The 24861-nt window shown below is 42.0% G+C and overlaps 1 protein-coding gene across 18 annotated transcripts in view; it reads left to right on the top strand.

Moving 5' to 3' along the window:
- The window catches only part of SACS (sacsin molecular chaperone), a 232554-nt gene that overhangs the window by 151258 nt on the left and 56435 nt on the right, over window positions 1-24861 (top strand). For all 18 annotated transcript variants that reach the window (XM_039536976.1, XM_039537011.1, XM_039537042.1 and 15 more), the window contains 3 exons: window positions 8417-8504; window positions 16372-16457; window positions 21108-21219. In XM_039536976.1, coding sequence (XP_039392910.1) covers window positions 8417-8504; window positions 16372-16457; window positions 21108-21219 — 286 coding nt within the window. The remainder of the gene's footprint in view (window positions 1-8416; window positions 8505-16371; window positions 16458-21107; window positions 21220-24861) is intronic.

Raw genomic sequence — 24861 nt, 5'->3', positions numbered from 1 at the left:
CCCGGTAATTTGTACCGGCTTCCCCCCCCCCCATTGTCGGCCCTGTCCCCCCTTCAGTATGAGGCCTTGTGCTTCTGTCTCCCTATAGTAGAATCATGCAATTCTCCCACTCTTAGACTAGATCCCAGGCTGTGTATCAACTGTGTTACCACAATAGCTCTGACTGGGTTTGAGTACCTACTGTTCTTCTCTTCAGGAGCTTGTGGCCAGCAGTGACTCCAAACAGACATCTTAAAATGAAGTATTGTTTAAATTTAACAGTAGGCATAAAGCATAACATAAGAGAAGATGTTATTAAAACAATAAAAGGTCTACACTTGTCTATCTTATTTATAGTCGTAGGTAGGCCTGTCTTACCCCAGGCACCCCAAACTCTGGAGTCTGGGTTCACCTTAGCTCAACTTTATCTGTCCCCTTAAGGAAGTGTGTCCCTTTAAATCTAGTCAGAGTCTTTGTTTTTTCTTCCCACAGGTGTTTTTTTAAAGCCCAGTTTGGTTAGAGCCAGAGCATCAAATGCTTTTGTATTGGCCTAAAAGTGTTTGCAAGGAAGTGTGTATCAGGATACACCCCTTCCCCGTTCTGAGTGCATTTCCTGGCAAATCTGCTATTGAATTAACTCAGTATATGGATACATAAAACAACACAAAAGCCAAGTCAAGAAAGAGTATTCCTAATTTATTACAGTCAACTTCCAATCAATCATAGCTTGCATCACAAAAATAAGTCAGATCAACTAAACGCTCATGTACATTAGTCAATTTATGCACATGAGTGGTCTCCTTGAACTCAGTGGAACTATTGTGTGTAAAGCTACTCATATTCATAAATGTCACAGGGTAGCTGGTCCCTATACCTAACCTAAGTCCAGCTCCACTGTTGCAAATCTCTATACCTTTTCCAATTTTAATGTATCTTTTTGAGATGGAGTGACCAGAATTGCACACAGTATTAAAGGTGTGGGAATAACATTGATTTATATAATGGGATTATGATATTTCCTGTCCTATTATCTATCCATTTCCTATGATTCCTAACATTGTATTAGTTTTTTTTGACTCCCACTGCACACCGAGTGGATGTATTCAGGTAACTATCCACAATGACTCCAAGATCTCTTTCTTGTGTGTTAATAGATAATTTAAATGCCATCATTTTTTTCGTATAGTTGGAATTATGTGTTCCATGTACATTACTTTGCCTTTGTCAGCATTAAATTTCATCTGCCATTTTGCTGCCCAGTCACTTAGATTTGTGAGATCCCTTTATAACTCTTTGTCATCTGCTTTGGACTTAACTATCTTGAGGAATTTTGTAACCTCTGCAAACTTTGCCACCTCACTGTTTACCCTTTTTTTCCAGATGATTCATGAATATATTGAACAGCACTGGTCCCAGTACAGCTCCCTAGGGGATACCACTATTTACCTGTCCTCATTCTGAAATCTGGGCATTTATTCCTACCCTTTGTTTCCTGTCTTTTAACCGGTTACTGATCCATGAGAGGATCTTCCCTCTTATAACATGACTGTTTGCTTACGAGCCTTTGGTGAGGAACCTTGTTGATAGTTTTCTGAAAGTTCAAGTACACTGTCTCCACTGGATTACCCTTGTTCACATATTTGTTGAGTCCCCCAAAGAATTCTAATATATGGTTGAGGCATGATTTCCCTTTACAAATGCCGTGTTGACTCTTCCCCCACACACTGTGTTCATCTACATGTCTGATAATTCTGTTCTTTACTCTAGTTTCTACCAATTTGCCTGATATTGAAGTTAGCCTTACCATCATGTAATTGCCAGGGTTGCCTCTGGAGCTTTTGAAAAAAAATTGGCGTCACATTAGCTATCCTCCAGTCATCTGGTACAGAAGTTAGTTTAAGTGATAGGTTACATACAGTTAGTATTTCTGCAATTTTATATTTGAATTCCTTCAGAACTTTTGGATGAATACCGTCTGGTCCTGGTGATTTATTACTGTTTAATGTATTGGTTTGTTCCAAAACTTTCTCTATTGACCCTTCAATCTGGGACAGTTCCTAAGATTTGTCACCTAGAAAGAATGGCTCAGATGTGGGAATCTCCCTCACATCCTCTGCAGTGAAGACCAGTGCAAAGAATTAATTTAGTTTCTCTGCATTGGCCTTGTCTTCCTTGAGCGCTCATTTAACCCCTTCATCATCCACTGGCACCACTGATTATTTGGCAGGCTTCCTTCTTCTGATATACTTAAAACAATTTTTGCTGTGAGTGTATGAGTCTTTTGCTAGTTGCTCTTCAAATCCTTTTTGACCTGCCTAATTATTTTTTACTTGCCAGAGTTTATGCTCTTTTCTATTTTCTTCAGTAGGATTTGACTTCCACTTTTTAAAGGATGCCTTTTTGCCTTTCTCACTCTGTAGTTTAGCCATGTAGTGTAGGACATTTTTTAGTCCTCTTACTGTTCTTTTTAATTTGGGGTATACATTTAATTTGGGCCTCTATTATGGTAGCTTCACTCTTGTGACTGTTCCTTTTAATTTTCATTTAACTACCATATACTCGTTCATAAACCAAATATTTTTGGTAAAAAAGTGAAGCCTCAAAGATCCGGGGTCGGCTTAGCAACACCAAAATTTGATGATTTTAAGCTCTATGGAATTGCTCCAGGTAAACAAAACGTCTAGGCCTGCTAGTGGTTTACCCTTATGGCCAGGAGCCAAGGTTTGCCAACCCCTGAAACATAGGGTCGGCTTATGAAAGGGTCATACAATTTTTGCTATTTTTTCCTATCCATCTTGGGGGGTCGGCTTATAAACAAACAAGCTAATGAACAAGCATATACGGTAGCTTCTGCATTTTGGTGTCCTTACCCTTTTTGAAGTTAAGTGCTATAGTGGTGGGCTTCTTTGGTATTTTTCCCTCACACAGAGATGTTAAATTTAATTATATTATGGTTGCTATTACCGAGTGTTTCAGCTCTATTCACCTCTTGGACCAGATCCTGTGCTCCACCTAGGACTAAATCAAGAATTTTCTCTCTCCTTGTGGGATCCAGGACTAGCTGCTGCAAGAAGCAGTCATTAATGGAGTCTAGAAACTTTATTTCTGCATTCTGTCCTGAGGTGACATGTACCCAGTCAATATGGGGATAGTCGAAATCCCCCATTATTGGGTTTTTATGTTTTTTTAGCCTCTCTAATCTCCCTGAGCATCTCACAATCGCTATCACCCATCACCATCTTGGTCAGGTGGTCGGTAATATATTTCTATTGCTATCCTTTTATTATTCCAGCATGGAATTTCTATCCATAGAGATTCTGTGGTATAATTGGATTCATTTAAGATTTTTATTTTATTTGACTCTATGTTTTCTTTCACAGATAGTGCCACTCCCTCACCAGCATGACCCATTCTGTCATTCCTATATATTTTGTACCTTGGTATTACAAAAACAACGAGGTGTCTTTGTGGCACCTTAGAGACTAACAAATTTATTTGGGCATAAATAAATTTGTTAGTCGCTAAGGTGCCACAAGGACTCCTCGTTGTTTTTGGTGATACAGACTAACACTGCTACCACTCTGAAACTTGGTATTACAGTATACCATTGATTGTCATCATTCTACCAAGTTTCTGTGATGCCTATTATGTCAATATCCTCATTTAATACCAGACACTCAAGTTCACCCATCTTAGTTATTTAGACTTCTAGCATTTGTATACAAGCACTTATAACATTTGTCATTATTTAGTTGTCTGCCTTCCTGTGATGTAATTGAATGGGACTCTCTTTCATTTGACTGTGTCTCTTCAATTTCTACCTGTATTTTATCAACTTCTATCCTCTTCTCTTTACTAGGATATAGAAAATCCCAGTTAATAGAGCCTCCCCTATGGGATATCTCTGTCCGAACTGTGTGCCCCTCTGCTCCTGTCAGTTTTCCCTCAGCCCTTAGTTTAAAAATGCCTCCTTAAAGAGGGCCCTTATTTTCCCATAGCCCTTAGTTTAAAAACTTCTCCTAAAAGAGGCTGCACCTGGGTCTATAAAGGGTTGCTAACGGGCAGTTGGGGGATAGAACTGAGACAGGCTGCTCTCTGGGGAGGGAAGCCACTTTGAAGTGGAGCTAGCTCCTATGATGGGTCCCTGGAGCAAGGGGCCAGGGGCTAAGAGAAGCCATCCTAGGGCTGCCACTGCAGGAAGGGAGCAGAGTTGACTGAAATTTGGAAGCTGCCAGGAGACCTCTGGGAGGGGTGGCCCTGAAGCCTACCAGAGGTGATGTGTTGGTGGGGGCATGTGGGGTCAAGTGCCCTTCCCCCAATTGGCCTGCCAAGGGAGGGAGGGAGAAAGGCTCTGTCCTCCTGTTGCACCTGCCCCCCAGCATGCTTGGTCCCTGTCCCTGGCAGCTGGGCACTGTCCCCAGGCCCATCTGCTGGGGACAAGAGCCGAGCGACCTGGAGCTCCCTCTCTCCCCTCAGCGCATTTCCAGCTCGCTTAGCCCCTGTCTTTGGCAGTTGGGCTCAGGTGAGGGCACCACCAGGCTCTCTCAGGCAGCTGCTGTGATGCACAGAGCAGCAACCCTGAGTGGCTGGCTTGAGACATGTGAGAAGCAGCTCCGTCCCACTCCCTGCCCAGGCCCAGCTTCCAGGGAGAGCAGCTGAATGTGCTGCGGAGGGTGTGTGTGGGGGGATGGTGCAGTGGAGAAGAAGAGAACCTCTCCTCCCCTTCCTCACCCCTGAAGATGGAGTGGGGAGAGAATGGCAGCCCACGGCTGGGTGCAGGGCAGGGGGGTTGTTGGGATGAAGAAACATGTGGGGCAGATATGTGTCCTCCCCTTTGGATTGTGCTCCTCTAGTATGAGAAGGCATGAGTTGTCTATGCCTCAGGATAAGGAAGGAGTTAAAAGACTTTTTCTATTTGCTAACATCTGTAAAGAAAATAAAACTTGCAAAAAACTGGGCGCGGCATTGCATGCTTTGGAGCTGGGAGAAGGCTGTTGCTGACAATAAGTATTTGAAAGATTCCAGGCATAAACTTTAACTATTGTAAAAGCACACTTTACAAAGATAGCATCTACTTAAGTATAACACTTCTGCCATTGAATTTTTTTATCTGCTATTGTTACAAGTAGCACTTAAAATTGCTGTGATTGAAAAGGATTTAAAAAAAAGTTTATTTTTTTGTTTGCTTTGTGTATTTGACAATACTTTGTGTATAGTCAGCTTCACTATAAAAGCATAACTATAGTCAGTTTTCCCTGATTATGGGTTTTTCACAGCACAAACAAGGAGAGAAAAAACATTTATAATGAGGAAAATATGATTTTGAAATGACAAATGTTGGCATAGAGAGTTGGGGCAAATAGACTCATATTCAGAGAGTTTAAGGTCAGAAGGGACTACTAGATTTTTTAGTCGGACCTATAACATAGGCCATTAAATTTTCTCCAGCTACCGCTACGTCGAGCCCAATATCTTATGTATAGATACAACATATCTTCCAGAAATTTATTCACTCTTGATTTTGAAGTGGCCCCACATTAGCATTCTTCTAGTCTTCTACAATTTCCCCAGCATTCTAAGATTTATTTAAAAATTAACATCAGTGGGCCAGAGATCTCCTCAGCCAACTCTTTCCAGACTTTTTAGATGCAAATTTTCTGGACCTGCTAATTTTAAAAATATTTATCCATAGCAGATGTTGTCATCCTTCTTAGTTACGAATGGACTAGAAAGTCTTTTATTATCCTCATGTGTGGGGAGTGAGTGATTCAGATTCTTTTCAAATAAAGAACAGAAGTATTAATTTAACACTTCTGCCTTTAACAATTTTACCATCTCATCTTTAATAATGGGCCTATTAGATTGCTTGAATTTCTTTTGTTTCTAATATACTTTAACTCTTTATTATTCTTAGCACTGGCAGCTGAGGATTTTTCCCTAATGGCTTTAGCTTGCCTTATCAATTTTCTGCACTTTATCTCTTCTAATTCATATTGATTGCTATATTTCTCTCTTTCCCTCTTGTTAAATATTGCTTTATTTTAATTGCTGCCATCAGTTCAGCACGGAACCAGGATGGACTTTTAACCAAAGTTGTCATCTTTCTTAATTGTGGAATTGTGGCTTTTTGGCTCCTTAAAACGCTCCTAATTTTCATTCACATTTTTCTGTCCGATTTTTAACCCCAAATTGGTTTAATTAATTTTTCTCATTTTTGGGAGGTTAGCCCTTTTGAATCACCAGGAATATATATCAGAGGGTGGGACACTCCTTTGCCAATACCAAATGTAATCAAATAATGATCACAGGTCACTAGGCAATCACTTACATCCAGCTAAGTGATTACTTCATCTTTATCTGTTGCAATAAGATCCAAAGTAGTTACTTTATGAACTTCACTATAAACTGAAGCTAGTTCTAGCTAATTATTTGAAAGTTGTCAGTGGCTATTTAAAATTCTCTCTGTGAAATCATCTTGATTATTCCAGGCTCACTGAAGATATCTTACAGTGTAACATCACAAATAACAGGTGTCTCACTGTAACCTATAATTTTATTTTTGGTATCTATACTATGAGTACTGGTATCTTCTCAGAGTATAAGCCAGGGGTCGGCAACTTCTGGCATGCGACTCAGCAGGGTAAGCACCCTGGCGGGCTGGGCCAGTTTGTTTACCTGCCGCGTCGGCAGGTTCGGCCGATCACAGCTCCCACTGGCCGCGGTTCGCCATCCCAGGCCAATGAGGGCGGCGGGAGGCCGCGGCCAGTACATCCCTCGCTGTGCCGCTTCCCGCCGCCCCCATTGGTCAGTGGGAGCCGCGATCAGCCGAACCTGCCAATGCGGCAGGTAAACAAACTGGCCCTGCCTGCTAGGGTTCTTACCCTGGCGAGCCATGTGCCAGAGATTGCTGACCCCTGGTATAATCTATTGTATGGATGCATACTGAGGAATTCTGTCATTTTTGAGTCAATCCCTGCCAAATGCAATCACAATCTAGCAGAAGTATAGCTATTAATGGATTTCATAGACAACTAGGCCCGGATCCTGTACAACACTCCATATGAGTACAGAGGTCTGCATGGGCAGAACAGGGCCGAAATGATCACATTTTTCAGTTGTTTTATTGCAATATACTTTTGCTGCTGTAGATCCTCTCTCACAGAGTACTATAGTTTCATTCATTGTTCCATTGTGATATTGCTAGTTTTAGATCCAAGTTGAGATTACATCACCCATATATATTTAGGCTTAGCCGATTTATTTTCTTTTTTAAAAATACTTTTTACAGATAACTTTGTTTATTTTTAAGCATTTTTGCTTTATATCTATTTCAGTTTTAGCAGTTGCACCAAATTATGGCTTTTAAGCATTTTTTTATTCATATCAATTTAAATTTTCACAGTTGGAGGACATTTTGGGGCAGGGTTTCAAACAATAATTTAGTGACAGTAGACATTGAGATTCAAACAGAACTTCATAACTGTTAAAATACAAGGTATCAACATCATATCTAACTAAATATCTCTAGATCATACTTCTTAAGTTTTCAAACAGCATTTTTCTTACTTTACCTATTTGTAAATCTCCATTTTTATTGATGGAAATATTTTTCCACAGTTCATGTGTGTATGGTGAAATCAACAATTACAAAAATTACCAATAAAAATCTAATCCTTCCAAGCCTATAAATACTCCTTTGAGGGTATATACGCTATGTGCATCTAATATATGCATATGGTTTATGTATACAGGTCTTTTTTTAACCTGTTCCTTAAAATGATAGTTATTTTCTTTTATTGTCTGTTATTTTTTGTGTCCAGTAGTGGCCCCAGTGTGCACTTTCCAAACAAAAGAAGGCACATTTGCAATCAGAATGATTTATTAAGCATCGGGGGCTATAAAGCCCTTTACAGAAGCTTTTTGCATTTCCTAGAATTACATGTTCATAGTCATTTACTATTCTAGCTACTGACATCATTAATTCATCTGTGGAATGCTGGTTAGACCACCAGGTAAAAGACATCGTCTAGGATTTATATTCTTTGCATTCTGAAAGTTAGACCTATTGCAAATTATTAAGACAAATGGAAAGAATCAAAACAGGAGAATAAAAAACATTTGGAATCTAATTCTGCCCCTACATAAATGGATATAGCTCCCATTGCAGTCAAATGAAGTTGCATTCATGTAACTGAGGGCAGAATTTTGTCCTGTATGTAACCGAAAAATATTGCACTCTCATGTCATGCACAATTGAAGACATCAGAATGATGTATTTAGAGACTAAATATTGAAGCAATGTGTTGAGACTTGGTCTCTAAATTTTAATATCTAAAACGTACTTAACATTCTCAAAATGTCTGGAGAAAAGCCATTGCAAAGTAGTGATATTGGAGAATGTACAACCTCAAGATCTTCCTTTTTTTTTCTATTTCAGTTATCTGATTGTACTAAGGTTGGAGACTGTCTGAATTCTGAAAATCATATTTTCTTAAACCTTCAGTCAAAAGGCTTGAAAGGAGGAGGTAAGATAAACAGTTGTCTGTTTACTTATATGTTAGGAGATTGTGAAACGTTTTGATTAATTCTCTGGCACAGTTCTGAGTAACGCTTTTCCTTAAATGAGTAGTGGTGCTTTCTGTTAACTTGTACATCACAGCAGTCTACTCTTACTTTCTCACTACTGGGATTGTACCTAAGGAGAACCTGCAATTCAGTAGAGTGGATCATTTGGAATAAAAGAGAGGAGAGAGTCTCTTTTTAGAGAATCCATCACATCCACATGCATTGCAACTGTATGAGGAGTGGGAATTTATCTTCATTTGGGAGGGTTTGTTTTGTTTTTCCTTGCCTTTTTCTTTTTCTCCTGTACTGGTGATCCCTGGCTGTTTCAGTCAGTATTTCCATTCCTGTGACAGGAGAATGGGGATAGGATTTGTCTCTCTCCGGGGCAAGACTCCTGGAGAGGTGCTGAGGTCTTTTAAGTGTGGAAGTGAATGGCTTCTGAAGGTAAGAGTTCCTTGGCGAAGGATGTGATTTGTTATTGGAAAGGAGGAGAGGCTGGTGTGGTGTTGTGGAGTTTATTTGTTTATTGGTAGTTCCATCCATGTGGCAGAAGGATGAGGATTGACTTTGATGTCCTGATGAGTGTGAGGATAATAAAAAATTGCCTGTTGGTTTTGGTGAGGTTTTTTCCCATCTACCTCTACTTACTTGTGTCCCAGTGCTCCCAGAAGGCATGTGGAAATTGCTCATTTCTTCCCTCCTGTTGTGTGTGTGTGTGTATATGAGATCGTCAGGAGATTTTGTGAGGATGTGTGGCCTGTGATGCTTTCAGTATGCTAATGACACTTTGTTCTATTCTTTCTGTCAACAACTTTGACAGTGCTATTGATTGTCTCACCTAGTGTTTTAGGGAGCTATGGGGCATGGATAAGAGCTAGCTGGCAGAAACTTAATCCAGATAAAACTGACGCTGGAGGAAGTAGCCAGAATGTATGATAAGAATAATATCTCTGTCCTTGACTGAAGATACGTACAATCTGGCGGTAGTGTTGGATCTTCAGCTATTGTTAGATGATCATATAGCAGCAGTGTCAAGAAATAATTTTTATCATCTGCATGTGGCCATGCACTCTCGTCCACATGTCACCCTGCCCATCAGTTCCCATCCTCAACTTCCTCTGTCTGTTGACCCAGTACAACGGTGAGATCAGACATCCCAATCCACATGTGCTCCACTTCAGGGCGTGGTATTTGGAGGGGCATCTGCTTTGGAACAGACATACTCTTTGGCTGTGCAAGACATTCTCTCCAGCAGCAGAAGGGACTCCACTAGGCAATGTTACTGAGCCAAGTAGAGATGTTTCTCTTCTTGGGTTTAGCAACAAGGAGTTTTACCAGAATTGATGGGGATCCCCCTCATCCTGGACTATGTTCTGTCATTAAAATCATCAGGTCTCACCCTCACTTCTTTGAGAGTCAATCTGGCAGCAATTAGTGTGTTCCACATCACTCCTGTGGGCATTCTGCACCAAAATATTAAAAATTATGTGCCAAAAAATTAAAAATTATGCACACATTTTAAAATTCTGCATAATTCTGCACACTTTATTTGTCAAATAAATGTGGAGGCTCCAGCATGGCATTGGGGAGCACAGGCCACTGGCTGCACAGAGGTGGAAGATCACTGTGCAGCTCTCCTCCACCCCCCTGGGATATGGACTCAGTAGTGAGGCAGCACCCAACCCTGACAGAACGCAAGGACCGGGCCTGCCCCAGGAATGCCCTAGAGCCCTGTCTCTCCGTGCCAGGTGCACCAGTTGTGGGCAGGCAGGCAGGCTCAGCAAGGCAGGATCCAAGGATGGAGGGGCTCAGTGTGGGGGGGATCCAGGTGTGGGTTGAGAGGGTTCTGTGTGGAGCAATCAGGGTGCAGGTGGCTCAGTGGGAGATCCAGGTGCAGGGGGATCTGGGTCCTCAAGGGCTTGTGGGGGGAGTTCTGGGTGCAACGATAATGGGACTGTACAGGAGGGTCCAGGTGAAAGTGGTTGGGGCTCAGCAGGGGGGCATCTGGGTGTAGGGGGATAGAGCTCGGCAGGGGAGTCTGGATGTGAGGGACTCAGTGGGGGTCCAGATGCTGGGGAATTGGGGCTCAGTGCGGTGGTGATCCAGGTGCTGAGGAGTGGGGCTCATTGGGGGGTTCTGAGTGCGGGAGGGTGAAGCTTGGCAGGAGCGTTTGGGCATGAGAGGATCTGGATTCACAGGGGTTGGATGGATGGGGGAGCAGCTCCCTGTATAGGGATCCGCCCCTGCAGCTGAGGAGCAATGGGTGCAGGAATGGGGGGCGGGTGAGTTAGCAGAGCTTCCTGCAGCTGGGGGAGAAATCTGGGGGTGGGTCTGACCCAGCCCCAGATGCCATGCAGGGGAAGGGAAAGTCCCATCTTCCCTGGCCCAGCCGGGACTAGCAGCTGAGCCCAGCGCAGGGTAGGAGCTGCCAGCCAGGTCTTCCCCAGTCCCGCCCCCTGCCCCACAGTGATTTACCTCTCTGCCAGCTGCCCTGGGCACCCGAAACTTACTGCTGGGGAGGGTTGCTTGACCACGCTAGTGGCTTCCATTTTGCTTCCCCATCAGAAAGTCATTTTTCTGCACGGTAGCAAAGATATCTGCGGGGGACATAAATTCTGTGCATGTGCAGTGGCACAGAATTCCCCCAGGAGTACCACATGGAAGGTTACTTTGTCTTTATGCACCCGCTAACCGCTAGGTTTTAGAAAAGCCTCATCAGAACCTTTTCACCCATACAAATGGTCGCACCCCAATTGGACCTGTATCTAGTTCTCTCCATGCTAATGAAGCCACCCTTTGAGCCGTTAGTATTGTGCTCCATGTCCTTCCTTTCCTGGAAAGTTGCCTTCCTTATTGCCATTGCTTCCATGAGAAGAGCCGGTGAACTTGGAGCTATGATGGCAGACCCACCTTTCATAGTTTTCCACAAGGATAAAATCTCCCATGTCTACACCTCAAATTTTTACCAAATCTCCCAGTTTCACATCAATTAGTCCATTCACTTACCTGTTTTCTTCCTGAAACCACATGCATCTGCAGAGGAACATTGACTCCTTTCCCTCAACATCCGACGAGCACTGGCCTTCTACTTACAGAGAATGAAACCAATCAGGAAGTCCCCTACACTGTTGCAGTAGCAGAGAGACTCAGGCCACAGGCCATCTATACCCAGAGACTCTCTAAATGCATTTTGGGTTTCATTAAACTCTGCTACTAGCTGTTGGGTCTACCTTCCACCACAGACATGTGGGCTCAGTCAGCGAGAGCTCAGGCTTCAACCACAGCCTCCTTTCAGGACATGCCGCTCATGGACATATGTAGAGTGGCCACGTGGAGTTCTGTGCACACCTTTTCAGCACACTACACCTTAGTGCAGGACTCCACAGCGGATGCCTCCTTTGGCACGTCTGTTCTCCAGATGACCATTCCATCCTCCTGTTCACACTCTTCTCCAACTTAGGTATTGCATGTTAATCACCCTCAGTGGAATTCAGCAGGGACTATCACCCGAAGAAGAAGAGGAAGTTACTTGCCTGTAACTGGAGGGTCTTCGAGATATGTGGTCTCTATCTGTATTTGTCTTGCTGCCCTCTTTCCTCTCTGCTATGGATTGGTCAAATTTGCGGTGGAGAAAGAACTGAAGATGTGTTCTGTCTGCTGTTCCCTTTATTTTATTGGATGGAAACACGAGGCAGGCCAAAGCACATGGGACAGTGTACACTACTTTCAAATTCTCTGACTCCAGATGCATGGTGCTCATGTATAACCCCTCAGTGGAATACAGATAGGGACCACACATCTCAAAGAACCTCCAGTTACAGGTAAGTAACCTCCTCTTATAAGTGAAGTCGTGGGTTTGTCACGGAGGTCATGGAAGTCATGGTACTGTGATTTTCCGTGACTGCTGTGACTTCTGCTCAGGCAGCCCCTGTGCCAGGTGCACTGGCTGCTGATGGGGCAGTCTCGGGCCACCGCACCCCACTCCTCAGTTGCAGAGTTTGGGTGTGGGAGGGGACATGGGGTTGGGGCATTGGATGGGGTGAGGTGGGCTCTGCGTGGTGCTTACCTGGGGGTTCCCCAGAAGCAATAACATGCCCATCATTCAGCTGCTTGGGGGAGGTGTTTTTGCTGATACAGACTAACATTGCTACCACTCTGAAACCTATTCAGTAGGGGTTTCTCTCCTCTTCCTTATTTGTATTTCCTAAGCCTACTAATGTTGGGGTGACCTTCTCCTAGAAGTTACTATATTAATTATCTTAACTTATTATCATGTACGTCAGTTTGTTGCTATGGCACTCTTATAGTCAGACATCTGAAGATGTTCCCATCCTAAAATATCCAAAAGCTGGTGTTGGCTCATGTTACTGTGTCTGGCTGGTGTCATTATGGACAAACTTCCTCCTTAAACACTTTATTCCCAGTTCCCCAAAACTTAGGGGTGACTGTTAGGCCATTTATCTGTGTCAAAGTTAATCGGCCTCAAGCCTTGTGCTAACAGCTGTCTTACAGGATCCAGTCTTGTGGGTTCCTTGCATTATTGCTGAATAAAATAAAGGCTAAAGCGAGCTCTGTGGGCTACAACACGGAGGGCTGACTTAATGTTGCACAGGGCTTAATTCTGGCATTTCCTAACTTCTGAGTGCTTGACCTTGCAACCAGAATGTTCTTTTAATGTAGTCTTTTGTGTGTAATTTCCTAGGTTTTTGAAAAAGCGAACTAAAAACCCATATTTCCACCATGTGCAACCATATTGATGCCCACATGGTTCATCAGCAGGGTCGGAACCTTTTCATCCACAGTAAAGATTTCTGTCACTTGAGCTAATGGCGTAACTGATAGCAATGATTAGGGATCTTCCATATGAGGAGAGATTAGAAAAACTGGGACTGTTCATCTTGGAAAAGAGATGACTAAAGGAGGATATGACAGAGGTCTTAAAAATCATGAATAGTGTGGAGAAAGTAAATTTGGAAGTGTTATTTACTCATTCACATAACACAAGAGCTGGGGTCATCTAATGAAATTAATAGGCAACAGGTTTAAAACTACCATAAGGAAGTACTTCTTCATACAACACACAGTCAACCTGTGGAACTCTTGCCATGGGATATTGTGAAATCCAAAAGTATAATTTGGTTAAAAAAAGAATTAGATAAATTCATGGAGGCTAGGTCCACCAGTGGGGTAATTTAGCCAGGATGCTCAGGGATGCAGCCTAAGCATTGGGTGTTTCTAAACCCTCAACTGCCAGAAGCTGGGACTGGACAATGGATCATTCAAAATTGCCCTGTTCTTTTAATTCCGTCTGAATCATCGGTCACTGTTGTCATAAACAGTTAGTTAAGGGTTAAGGTTTTTTTCTACCTGTAAAGGGTTAACAAGCAGTACCTGTGAACACCTGACCAGAGGACCAATCAGGGACAAGAGATTTTCAAATCTCTGTGGAGGGAAGTTTTTTTTTCCTGTTCTTTGTGTTAAAAAGTCTCTCTTAAAAGTTAAGGGAGTCCAGACATCTTAATCAAGTCCTCCCAGGTTTCTGCAATAAATTCTTCTATTCAAGCTAGTGAGTATTAGCAAGGAACTAGTATTCTTATACTTTTATTTCTGTATTTGCAATTCTGTGTTTTGCTATAGAATTTCTTTAATTCTGTACTGTTATTGCTTTTACTGAAAAAGAAGGGAGGGTGAATTCTCTCCAAAGATTAATAAGTTTAGACCCTGTGTATTGTTCCATCTTGGTATTACAGAGAGAGTTTTTTTTTATTCTTTAATAAATCTTTTCTGTTAAGGACTTGGTTAATCTTTCCTTGGGTAAATTCTCAGGGAAAGGGGAGGAGGGAGGAGGAAGGCATCCCTCTGTAGTTAAATCCCGGTATCTCTCCTAGGAAAAGGGAGGGGGGAGGAAGCAGGGGGGAATGGTTTACTTCTCCTAGGTGTAAGAACTCCATGGATTTGGGGCTCTTGGGATCCCCAAGGATTTTGGGGAAGGACTGTGTCCCAATACACGTAAATTATTGGGTGGTGGCAGCTTTTACCAGATCTAAACTAGAATTTTAGTTTAGAGGAGTCCATGCAGGTCCCCATTTTGGAACCCAACAGCTCTAAGTGGGGGTAAAACCTATGACAACTGTCCACTGTTAAAAGACAAGATACTGAGCTAGATGGACCATTAGTGTGACTCAGTATGACTTCCTTAGTAAGGAAGGCCCTGAAGCTGTCACTTGCCAACCCCAACAGGGTCAGTAAAACCCATTGTGTTGGTTACTGGAGTACGTTGAAGATTTGCCCCTACGTCCTCAACACTGTAATTCAGTGGTGAATTCTACCAGTGTCCTGTCAAATAAGGTGTAGTTCCTCTGAATCATGGAGCCACATTTGTGTCAAGTGTAACCTGATTGACATCTCAAGCACTGCGAACTGTACTCTTGAATGAGTCATATTCTCAAGACAGTCTAATATTCGTTGGCATTGATAGATTAGGTTTTTGACCTGAGAAGTTAGCAAGAAATGTTAAGCAGCCTAACATTTTCCTTCAGCTATATCACTTAGGTTGTTTCAGTTGATTTTGTAGTGCCCTCAGTGAAGTAAGCAGTATCCCAGTGTATGATAGGAAGCATCTGAACTGATTCTGTCCAGAAGATTTGCAGGGCAGCTATGTGGAATTCTTTAAACACATTCTTTAAGGATTATTGCTAAGATGCAGCCGCTAGGCAAGAATCCAGACTTTCTATCTTGACCTTACAAAACCTCTTCTCAGGATAGAAGCCCTCAAACTCTCCTGCCCCCTAGTCAATTTACTTCATCTTGGAGCTGTCAGTATTGTTTTATGAATATCTTATACTTCTGTATAAAACAAAAAAGTCTCTGTCTACATCAGCTGGCTGTTGCAGCTTCTTGTTCTTAAATTTTGTTTTATAGAGACATTCCTGAAGCTTTCAAGGTCCTTGAATAGTGATCTATTATTCTCTTTAGAAAAAAGAATTTTTCTATACTGTTCTATAAAGATAGACATCATTATAGATCAACCTCTTCCCCACATAGTTGAGAAATCTGTAATTGTAGCCTATTATTCTATTCCTTTTTATATACTTATGCGCATTATTTCACAAATTGCTTGTAAAAGGAATAGTAGTTAGAACACCAAGGCGTGACTGCTTTCCATTGTGTGGACTGGTGCATGTTCCTTGCTGGAAGCAACAGCTTTAGAATTTTGAGTTTCAAAAGTGCAGCTTGGTCACAGGCCAGAGTCTGAATCCAAGAATGTTGATACTTTCTGATGTACATCTTCAGAGAACAACTATTACACATAATTAATTCACTTTTATCTGAAGGCTGGACTAGCTTTTAATGTGAGTTAATACATTGACACTGCTTGTCAAAGACCTATATGGTTTAGGTCTCTAGGTACATGATAGTCTACCTTTCTCTACCTTGTACTACCGTAATAGTAAAAAACAAGTAGGATCCTCTTGCTTATATTACCTTGATTTGAACATCAGAGGATGGAAGTAGAGTGTACTTGGGTAAGACCTTGGTTCTGGAATTTCCTTTCCCTACAGATCTGAAGCAGGCAAGGTGTGTTGACTTTTGGAGCAAGATATAAGAGCCTTCTGTTTTCACATACTTTTGTCTAAGATGGTTAATTGTGCCATATACATATGGTTTATTGTGTGGTGGGAGCTTTTATGGCATTGGCACCTCGCATTGAGTGAATTTTAAAAAATAATTTTGTGCAACCCAGGATTCACATGATGAGTACAGTATAAATCTAAAAAAAAATCCAGTAACAGAATAACCAAGTGCTTTTTCTTTGTATATTTTTAGGCCGCTTTGGCCAAACAACTCCACCGCTTGTTGATTTTCTTAAAGACATTTTAAGAAGATATCCAGAAGGAGGACAAATTCTGAAGGTATAAAATAAATTGTACTTATTGTTAAGTAAATATACCCCACAGATTAATGTTGTTTTAAACATTGTGAAATATGCTGTAGATTGTTTCACTTCATGAGATGTTTATTCTGATATAAGTACATATATCTTTCCATAATTTTCCATTTTGAGGGCAGTGTCAGGTGAGTTGTTTTTTAGTTTGTGTCCTATTCTTTTTGCTCATTACAAAAGAACTGTGTATTTTGTAAAAAACATGAACAGAAACAATTGATTTTTATTGGATACTTCACTTCATAATTATTTCATGATGATTACTGAAACAAAAAACATCACAATGCATCTTATGTGAGGTGGCCAACTGAACCTTTAAAATTTGCTTGTTACATAAATATTCTTTGCCATTGCATGTTGCAACAAATAAAATAGTAATATGAATAGAACTTAGTTTAAGTTACATTGCTTTTCTTGAATACTGTATCTGAGTAATTCCAAAAATTGCTGATCTCCCCTCTCCACAGTGTTGCTATAACTTGGAAGATTTATTATATTAATTTTTATTCTGAAATCTGTGATATTCTCTGATTACCTAAACCATGTCCTCCTGTTTAACCATCTGTCTCTCTCTTTAATATATCATGACACTACTATAAAGTAACATTGTTTAGATTATAAGCACTTTTAAGCACTTCAGAGCAGTGATTTTGTCTGTATTTTTATTTTTCTAGCACAGTTTTGGGGCAATACAAATAATAATGAGTCCATCAATTCCATAGGAGCAGAAAAATATTTCTAGTAAAGAATTGAGTTGCAATAACAAGATACATGGATAGTTGTCTCTGGATGTTTAAAAATGAAAATAGTGCTCATTAAAGGTGTTGTCATATTGCCAGCTCTGGAGACTGCAGGCTTATCTCTCTCCAAGGGTTAGAGTATAAAGTAGGGTCTCAAACTCCCGGCCCGTGGGCCATCTGCAGCCTGAGAGCCTCCCCAATGTGGCCCGTGGGGCTCCAGTAGTTTTGTGGCCAGATCTCTCCCTTGGCCCCACCTGCCACCCCTGGGCGTCTGCCTGCTCGGTCCAGTGGCTGCTGGCCCCTTCCTGCGGCCCAGGGGCGGGACGGGGCGGGGCTGTGCCTCCGCATGCTTGCTCCCGCCCCAAGCGCCCCTGCGGCCAATGGGGCGCTGCAGAGGTGGTACCTGGGGGCAGAAGCGTGCAGAGGCCCCCCGGTCCACCCCACTTTGGAGCCCCAGGTAAGCGCTGCACCCTCAACCCCCTTCCAGAGCCTGCACCCCCACCCGCTCCCCACATACCCCCTCCTGCCCCCAAACTCCCTCCCAGAGCCTGCACCCCAGACCCTCCCCCACCCAACTCCCTCTGAGAGCCCAAGCTCTCACCCCTTCTGCACCCAAACTCCCTCCCAGAGCTTGCACCCCAATCCCCTACCCCAGACCTCCTCCCCCACCCAAACTCTGTCCCAGAACCTTAGGCAGGTGGGGGGTGGAGTTTTTTGGGGTGGCGGGTTCTGGGCAGCATGAGTGACATTGGCCTGCTGGGAGGATTTGAGAACTGGCACTGGCCCTAAGGTAAATTGAGTTTGAGACCCCTGATATAAAGGAAAAAAAAAAACTATAGTACTTGGCCTACATTACCAAACTTTTGGGATATGTCAGATAAAATGATTAGCAGTGGAACAGCCAACAGTTTTATTACTTATATTGTTATCACTAGGTTTCAGATTTCCCACCTTGTTAAAAAGAATGGGGCAATTAGAGCTTTTTTCCTCTCTGCAGACTTCATAAGACATCACCACATTGAAAAGTTTTGTTTGCAACCATAAAGGCTAGAAATGTTTTTATTTATTTACTTACTTTTTTATTTCTGTTAAGTGAAATCTTAAATTGTGAAAGAACCTGATCAGAGCAATAGAGAAGATATATAGGTGATCCATTTCTGTAGCACACACTGTCCCAGTAGTGCGTCTAGGAGGAGGCCCTGACAAACGTGTGTGTGTTTGTTTGTTTGTTTTAGGGGTTAAATTCCAGTATCAGAGTCCCAGCTGTGAATACTCTAAACTGAAGCTCTCAGGTGCCTGTGATCTGAGTTAGGTTCGGAAAGTTTTTGTCTATTCTCACAATGGGAGGAGAGAGGCAAGGTTTACTGCCCAGAAGCCAGGGCAGGAAGTTCTAGACCTGCCCTGTGTGTGCTGATTTGTTTGCAGAATGTTAAGGAAGTATTGACAGAAACTTCGCTGCTTTTATTTTGATTTAAGAGTTGGGAATTCTTTAAATACATAGTATCGAAATGAAACAAGCCAAAAAATGTAGTGGTTTCTTAGGAAGTGCCTTGGAAGGAATGGTATACTGCAACTATTCAAATAGATACTATAATTATTATTCTAATAATGATAGTAGTAATGTGTGTAGGAGTTTGATGATCTCTCTGTATCTTCCTGCACCATTGTTGATGATGATTATTATGAGAGCAACTAAGCAACACATGCAGCGATTCTGTTGATACATTACTATTTGTTGAACTGTGACTATTTCTCTTTCTTCTCCATCTCTCTGACTGTCTTTTAGCATGCACTTGTTGTAGTGTTGACATTAGCAAGAAGTAGTCTATGCTGTTTTTATTTAAGTTTGCCATTTGCACATATGTGGAACAGATGGGTTGTTAGAATGAAAAGTAGAGAGATTGTCTAACATCTAACTTCCTTCAAGACTGTGGTAAACATGGTTTCTTCTTCAAGTGCTTGTTCATGTCAATTCCAATCAGGTGTGTGCATGCGTACGTTCACGGCAGCCTTAGGATTTTCCCCAGCAATATCCGTCGGGTCGGCCTGGGTGCCCCCTGGAGTCGCATCTTCATGGAGCTCGATATAGGGCCCTGCCAACCCATCAACCCCTCAGTTCCTTCTTACTGCCGGTGATGGTTAGCTGGAACATCCCTTGCTCTTGTCTTGACAAGCACTTTGGCAGTGTCTGTGTATATAGTCCTTACAAGTAGTTAGTTTCGTGTTAGTTTAGATTAATTAGAGTTAGTTTTAAAGTTTTCTTTGGGAGGGTTCCTCCTCATCGCTCTCCCGGCATCGGGGCATGCTGCGGTCTCCAGGTTTCAAAACCTGCAAGGTCTGCTGCAAGTGTATGCTTAGAAATGATCCACACACTTTGTGTTTGAAGTGTTTAGAGGAGATCTGTAAGGGGTTTCACACCAGGACGTTGAAGGACAGGGATCAACACCTGAAAAGACTTCTGATGGAGGCTGCACTCCATCCCCAGTCTGACCCTGGGTCAGTGGATCCTGCGCTGAACACCTCCTCCTCAATGCGGAGCACCCCGGCGCCGTCGGTATGGGAATCGGTGCCGGGGAAAGACTCTCCTAAAGACCCCTGGCACTGCCATGGCCTAAAAGAGAAACGTGAAGAAAAGATCTTTTGGTGCCTAGAAATGTATTTGATGGTCCAATAAAAATAATGCATTATCTAAGGCCTTGCAAACACTTACATATGTGCTAAACCAGGGGTTCTGAAACTGGGGGTCGGGCCCCCTCAGATAGTCACAAAGTTATTACATGGGAGTTGCGAGCTGTCAGTCTCCACCCCAAACCTTGCTTTGCATCCAGCATTTATAATGGTGTTAAATATATAAAAACGTGTTTTTAATTTATAAGGGGGGTTCACACTCAGAGGCTTGTGAAAGGGGTCACCAGTAAAAAAGTTTGAGAACTACTGTGCTAAACTTTACTACTATGAGTAGTCCCTCCAAATGTAAGCATGTACATGAGTGTTTGCAGGATTAGGTCCTAATATACTGATACTCACACTGTTAGAATTTTTCTGTCGATTTCTGTTAGTAATGCTCTTTTGACTATATTGTCCTTTATAATAAGCCTTTTGCTCAGTAATTTAACAGTGCTGCAGCTAATTGTCACTTCCATATTATCTTGGATTGTATGAAAAGTCAAGTATGTAAATAGAAACATAGTCCTAATCACATATTGTAGAAAACCAAATATAGAAAAATAAAAATTACATTACTCATGTTTGGATGGTGGTGCAGGTCTAGGGAAAGGAGGTGCCTCAGAGTCCTAGGGATCACCCCCTTTTTATATTCTTCCTCACCTCCTTCATCCCTCAATTATTATGATTGCTCATATGTTGAAAAGTGAGCTGGATGTTGCTCCCTTTAAAGACAGTAGTTGCTGCTCTGAACGGAGCTGGAGAGAGGGGCTGCTGCAGAATAATACATGGGACTCCATACCTCCGATATCCCCCAACCCAGAGCTCAACACAATGCCCCTGCATTGCTTCTTGCTTGATTCCAGTCTGAAAGTTACAGTGTGATCTTATCCCCTTCTTCATATTTTGCATTACTGCTAGACTGCTGTGTTAATCCAGATTGTGATAGTTTAATAAGGTAAAAAATTATAATTTGACATTTTAAAAATTGTGTTTGAGTATGATAGTTGCCCTCTAAAATAAAATTCAGAAATGTCTATTTTAATTTAAGCGAATTGGAGAAAATCACACTTGTTGAAAATATATTGAAAATTTTTTTAGACAATGACCTATAATTATTTTCTATATTCAAGTTTGGAAGCCATAAGTTTAATATTAAAGTTAGGGTGAAACATAAAATTATTGTAATAACTTGGAGGTTATTTTGCTCTCAGGAACTGATCCAGAATGCAGAAGATGCTGGTGCCACAGAGGTTAGGTTTTTGTATGATGAGACTCAATATGGAACAGAATCTCTCTGGTCGAAGGACATGGCACAATACCAGGGTAAGTATATAATTTTTAGCTCATGTTCTCTAATATGTGTATGAGAGTCCCAATGGTTCAGTAGTCTGTCATTTATGCCCTGTAGGGCACACATTGAATCCATGCACTCAAGGGCAGAATTTGACCCTTATGAACAACTGTTCAAATTTGGGTACAGCATATACTTTGCACAAATCCAATAGATAAGTGGGCCAATAACCAATCTGCGTACACAAATTAAGCCTACTAGTAATCTACAATCTTAGTGCTTTAGGCTTAGGTACCTCAGGAAGAGTTAGTGATAAGTATTTGTATGGGAGTCATTCAGGGGAAATCCCAAGGTGTTGAAAGAAGTGATAGTGTTGGTAAATCATTAGTTTTACTTTCCCAGTACCCCAGCATGATAGTAGGAGGCACTGGGTTGAAAATGACAACATTCTTAATGAAATCCAGGAAATGCTAGTAGTTACCTTAAAAAAAAAAAAGAGGGGGTGGGGACAGCCTTTCAGAGAATTTTTAGTTAAATATAAAAGCTACCTCTACTGGAACTGCAACAAGCGTGATTCTTTGCAGTTCCTCAGATAAATACTTAATTACAATGTGAAATTCTTTTGTACTCGTGTCTCAAGTTAGTGGTAATATACTTCTGACAATTGGTGTTTCTTTTTTTTTTTTTATCCTTCAACCAGAATGAGGCCCTGTGTTTTTCTGTGGGCTAGGTAGAATGGGAGGAGGGCACTTGAGGTTAAAAAAAAAAAAAAGAGATCTGTGAAGGAGTTTGACTGGTAGGTGAACAACAGGTAGGACTAGAGAAGCACTGTTATATGAATGACAGGTTGGGGGAATTGTACTGTAACTTTTGCCATATTGCATATTTGTTTGTATATATCTGCTTTTCTCGCCTTTTAGACTGTACACAGTTTAGGGCATGGCCTTCTATTTTTGGACAGTTCCTAATACTGTGGGGCCCCAACCAATGTCTTTAAGTGCTCCTAGAATACAAATAATAATAAAACAATAGTGCTTCATAGATTTCAAGTTGGAATCTGAGAATAACTTGCAGGTTGGGTCTAAGAAGTCTCACTGAGATCTGACAAAATGGCTGAGGCAAAATACTCTGAACTAGCATTTGTATAGTCTTGTATACTGGCATCACAGATCTGAGAAGTTTCTGAAGAGCTGTTCGTGTTTGGGGCACATGAATACCATCTCATGACTGAACAATTGGAGCTGAGGTTATAAAAGAGCAGCCCAAACTGCCTAAATTCCCTAAGGTCTTTAATGTCTTAGTATTCTACCTGAAGTCTCATTCTTACCTGGGGGAAGCTAGACTCCATACCTTAGAAGTCAAAAGTGCTTTTTGTTTTTATTTAGATAGTGCTAGTTCACTTAAGAAATTACCTAGATTTTTTAAGCTTTGGGGATTGATTTAAAGGGCATGCAATTTCCATAAAATGGCTCTTTAAGTGGATTAGTTTGAGCATTGGAATGGTATACATTAGCTAGGTTGAAAATACTTTAGAGTGGGCTTATTTTGGAATATTGTGAAGGTTGCATATTAGAATCATAGAATATCAGGGTTGGATGGGACCTCAGAAGGTCATCTAGTCCAACCCCCTGGGAGAAGAAATACTTTGGCACCAACATTAGTGTCAGTGATAATATTGGCATCAGGTGGTCTTGAAGGCAAAGGTCCCTGGTATGAGCCTGGCTCCAAAGGGACAGTTGAGAGGAGGCTTCTCTCAGAAGAGATGGAGCAGTCTCCCATTGAAGAATATACTGATAGTACGTTCCCTGAAGACCAAATTGGGTGTTCTTTAGTCTTTCGACCAATGAAAAAAAAAATTCCAGGAGCACATGGGGAGAATGGCTAATATCCTACAGTTTATAGCTACATAGATTCTAGGACTGGAAGGGACCTCAGGAGGTCATCAAGTCCAGTCCCCTGCCCTCATGGCAGGACCAAATACTGTCTAGACCATCCCTGATAGACATTTGTCTAACCTACTCTGAAATATTTCTAGAGATGGAGATTCCACAACCTCCCTAGGCAATTTATTCCAGTGTTTAACCACCCTGACAGTTAGGAACTTTTTCCTAATGTCCAACCTAAACCTCCCTTGCTGCAGTTTAAGCCCATTGCTTCTTGTTCTATCCTTAGAGGCTAAGGTGAACAAGTTTTCTGCCTCCTCCTTATGACACCCTTTTAGATACCTGAAAACTGCTATCATGTCCCCTCTTAGTCTTCTTTTTTCCAAACTAAACAAACCCAATTCTTTCAGCCTTCCTTCGTAGGTCATGTTCTGTAGACCTTTAATCATTCTTGTTGCTCTTTTCTGGACCCTCTCCAATTTCTCCACATCTTTCTTGAAATGCAGTGCCCAGAACTGGACACAATACTCCAGTTGAGGCCTAACCAGCACAGAGTAGAGCAGAAGAATGACTTCTCGTGTCTTGCTCACAACACATTTGTTAATGCATCTGTCATGGAGTCTTCGGGCGATGCTCTGGAACTGCTCCCCACAAAGCCAGTCAGGACTTTGGGGAGCCGCCTCTTCCTTGGAGCAGACTGTTTTCAGGGCAAGAAGCTCACACGGCTTCACCTTCCTGGGTCTGACCTTGGAGCATTCAGCATATGCCCCTCCATGCGCTTCCCACAGTGAGTCCGCCCAGGTGGGGTCCTGGGGAAGCCAGAGGGTTCTGCACGCACCCCCACTTCGCAGTCAGATGTGACTCTTAGCCAGCCAGTAAAACAGAGGTTTATTAGATGACAGGAACACAGTCTAAAACAGAGCTTGTAGTCTCTTTCCTGGGCCAGGAGGTCACCTGATCTCTTTGTTCACCTTTAGCCATCTCCTTGCAGAGAGGGAAGGGCCCAGGCCATTTGTTGCCAGGAGACATAGTGTCAGCCATTTATGCACACTAGAAACTTAAGAAATGCATAGGGGAAACTGAGGCACCCACCCAGTATTCAGAGGAAACATTAAGAACAGTCCCACTTCGTCACAGCATCCCAGAATCATGTTTGCTTTTTTTGCAACAGCATCACACTGTTGACTCATATTTAGCTTGTGGTCCACTATAACCCCTAGATCCCTTTCTGCCGTACTCCTTTCTAGACAGTCTCTTCCCATTCTGTATGTGTGAAACTGATTGTTCCTTCCTAAGTGGAGCACTTTGCATTTGTCTTTATTAAACTTCATCTTGTTTTCCTCAGACCATTTCTCCAGTTTGTCCAGATCATTTTGAATTATGACCCTATCTTCCAAAGCAGTTGCAGTTCCAAACCCTCCCAGTTTGGTATCATCTACAAACTTAATAAGTGTACTTTCTATGCCAGTATCTAAGTCGTTGATGAATATATTGAACAGAGCCGGTCCCAAAACAGACCCCTGCAGAACCCCACTTGTTATACCTTTCCAGCAGGATTGGGAATCATTAATAACTAATCTCCGAGTACGGTTATCCAGCCAGTTAGGCACCCACCTTAGAGTAGCCCCATCTAAGTTGTATTTGCCTAATTTATTGATAATATTATGCGAGACCATATCAAATGCCTTACTAAAGTCTAAGATATACCACATCCACCATTTCTCCCTTATCCACAAGACTCATTATTCTATCAAAGAAAGCTATCAGATTGGTTTGACATGATTTGTTCTT

This window comes from Mauremys reevesii, linkage group 1 (assembly GCF_016161935.1).
Source record: "Mauremys reevesii isolate NIE-2019 linkage group 1, ASM1616193v1, whole genome shotgun sequence".
In the NCBI taxonomy this organism is placed as follows: domain Eukaryota; kingdom Metazoa; phylum Chordata; order Testudines; family Geoemydidae; genus Mauremys; species Mauremys reevesii.
The sequence above is the reverse complement of the archived record's forward strand: the minus strand, read 5'-3'. Positions and strand labels throughout refer to the sequence as shown.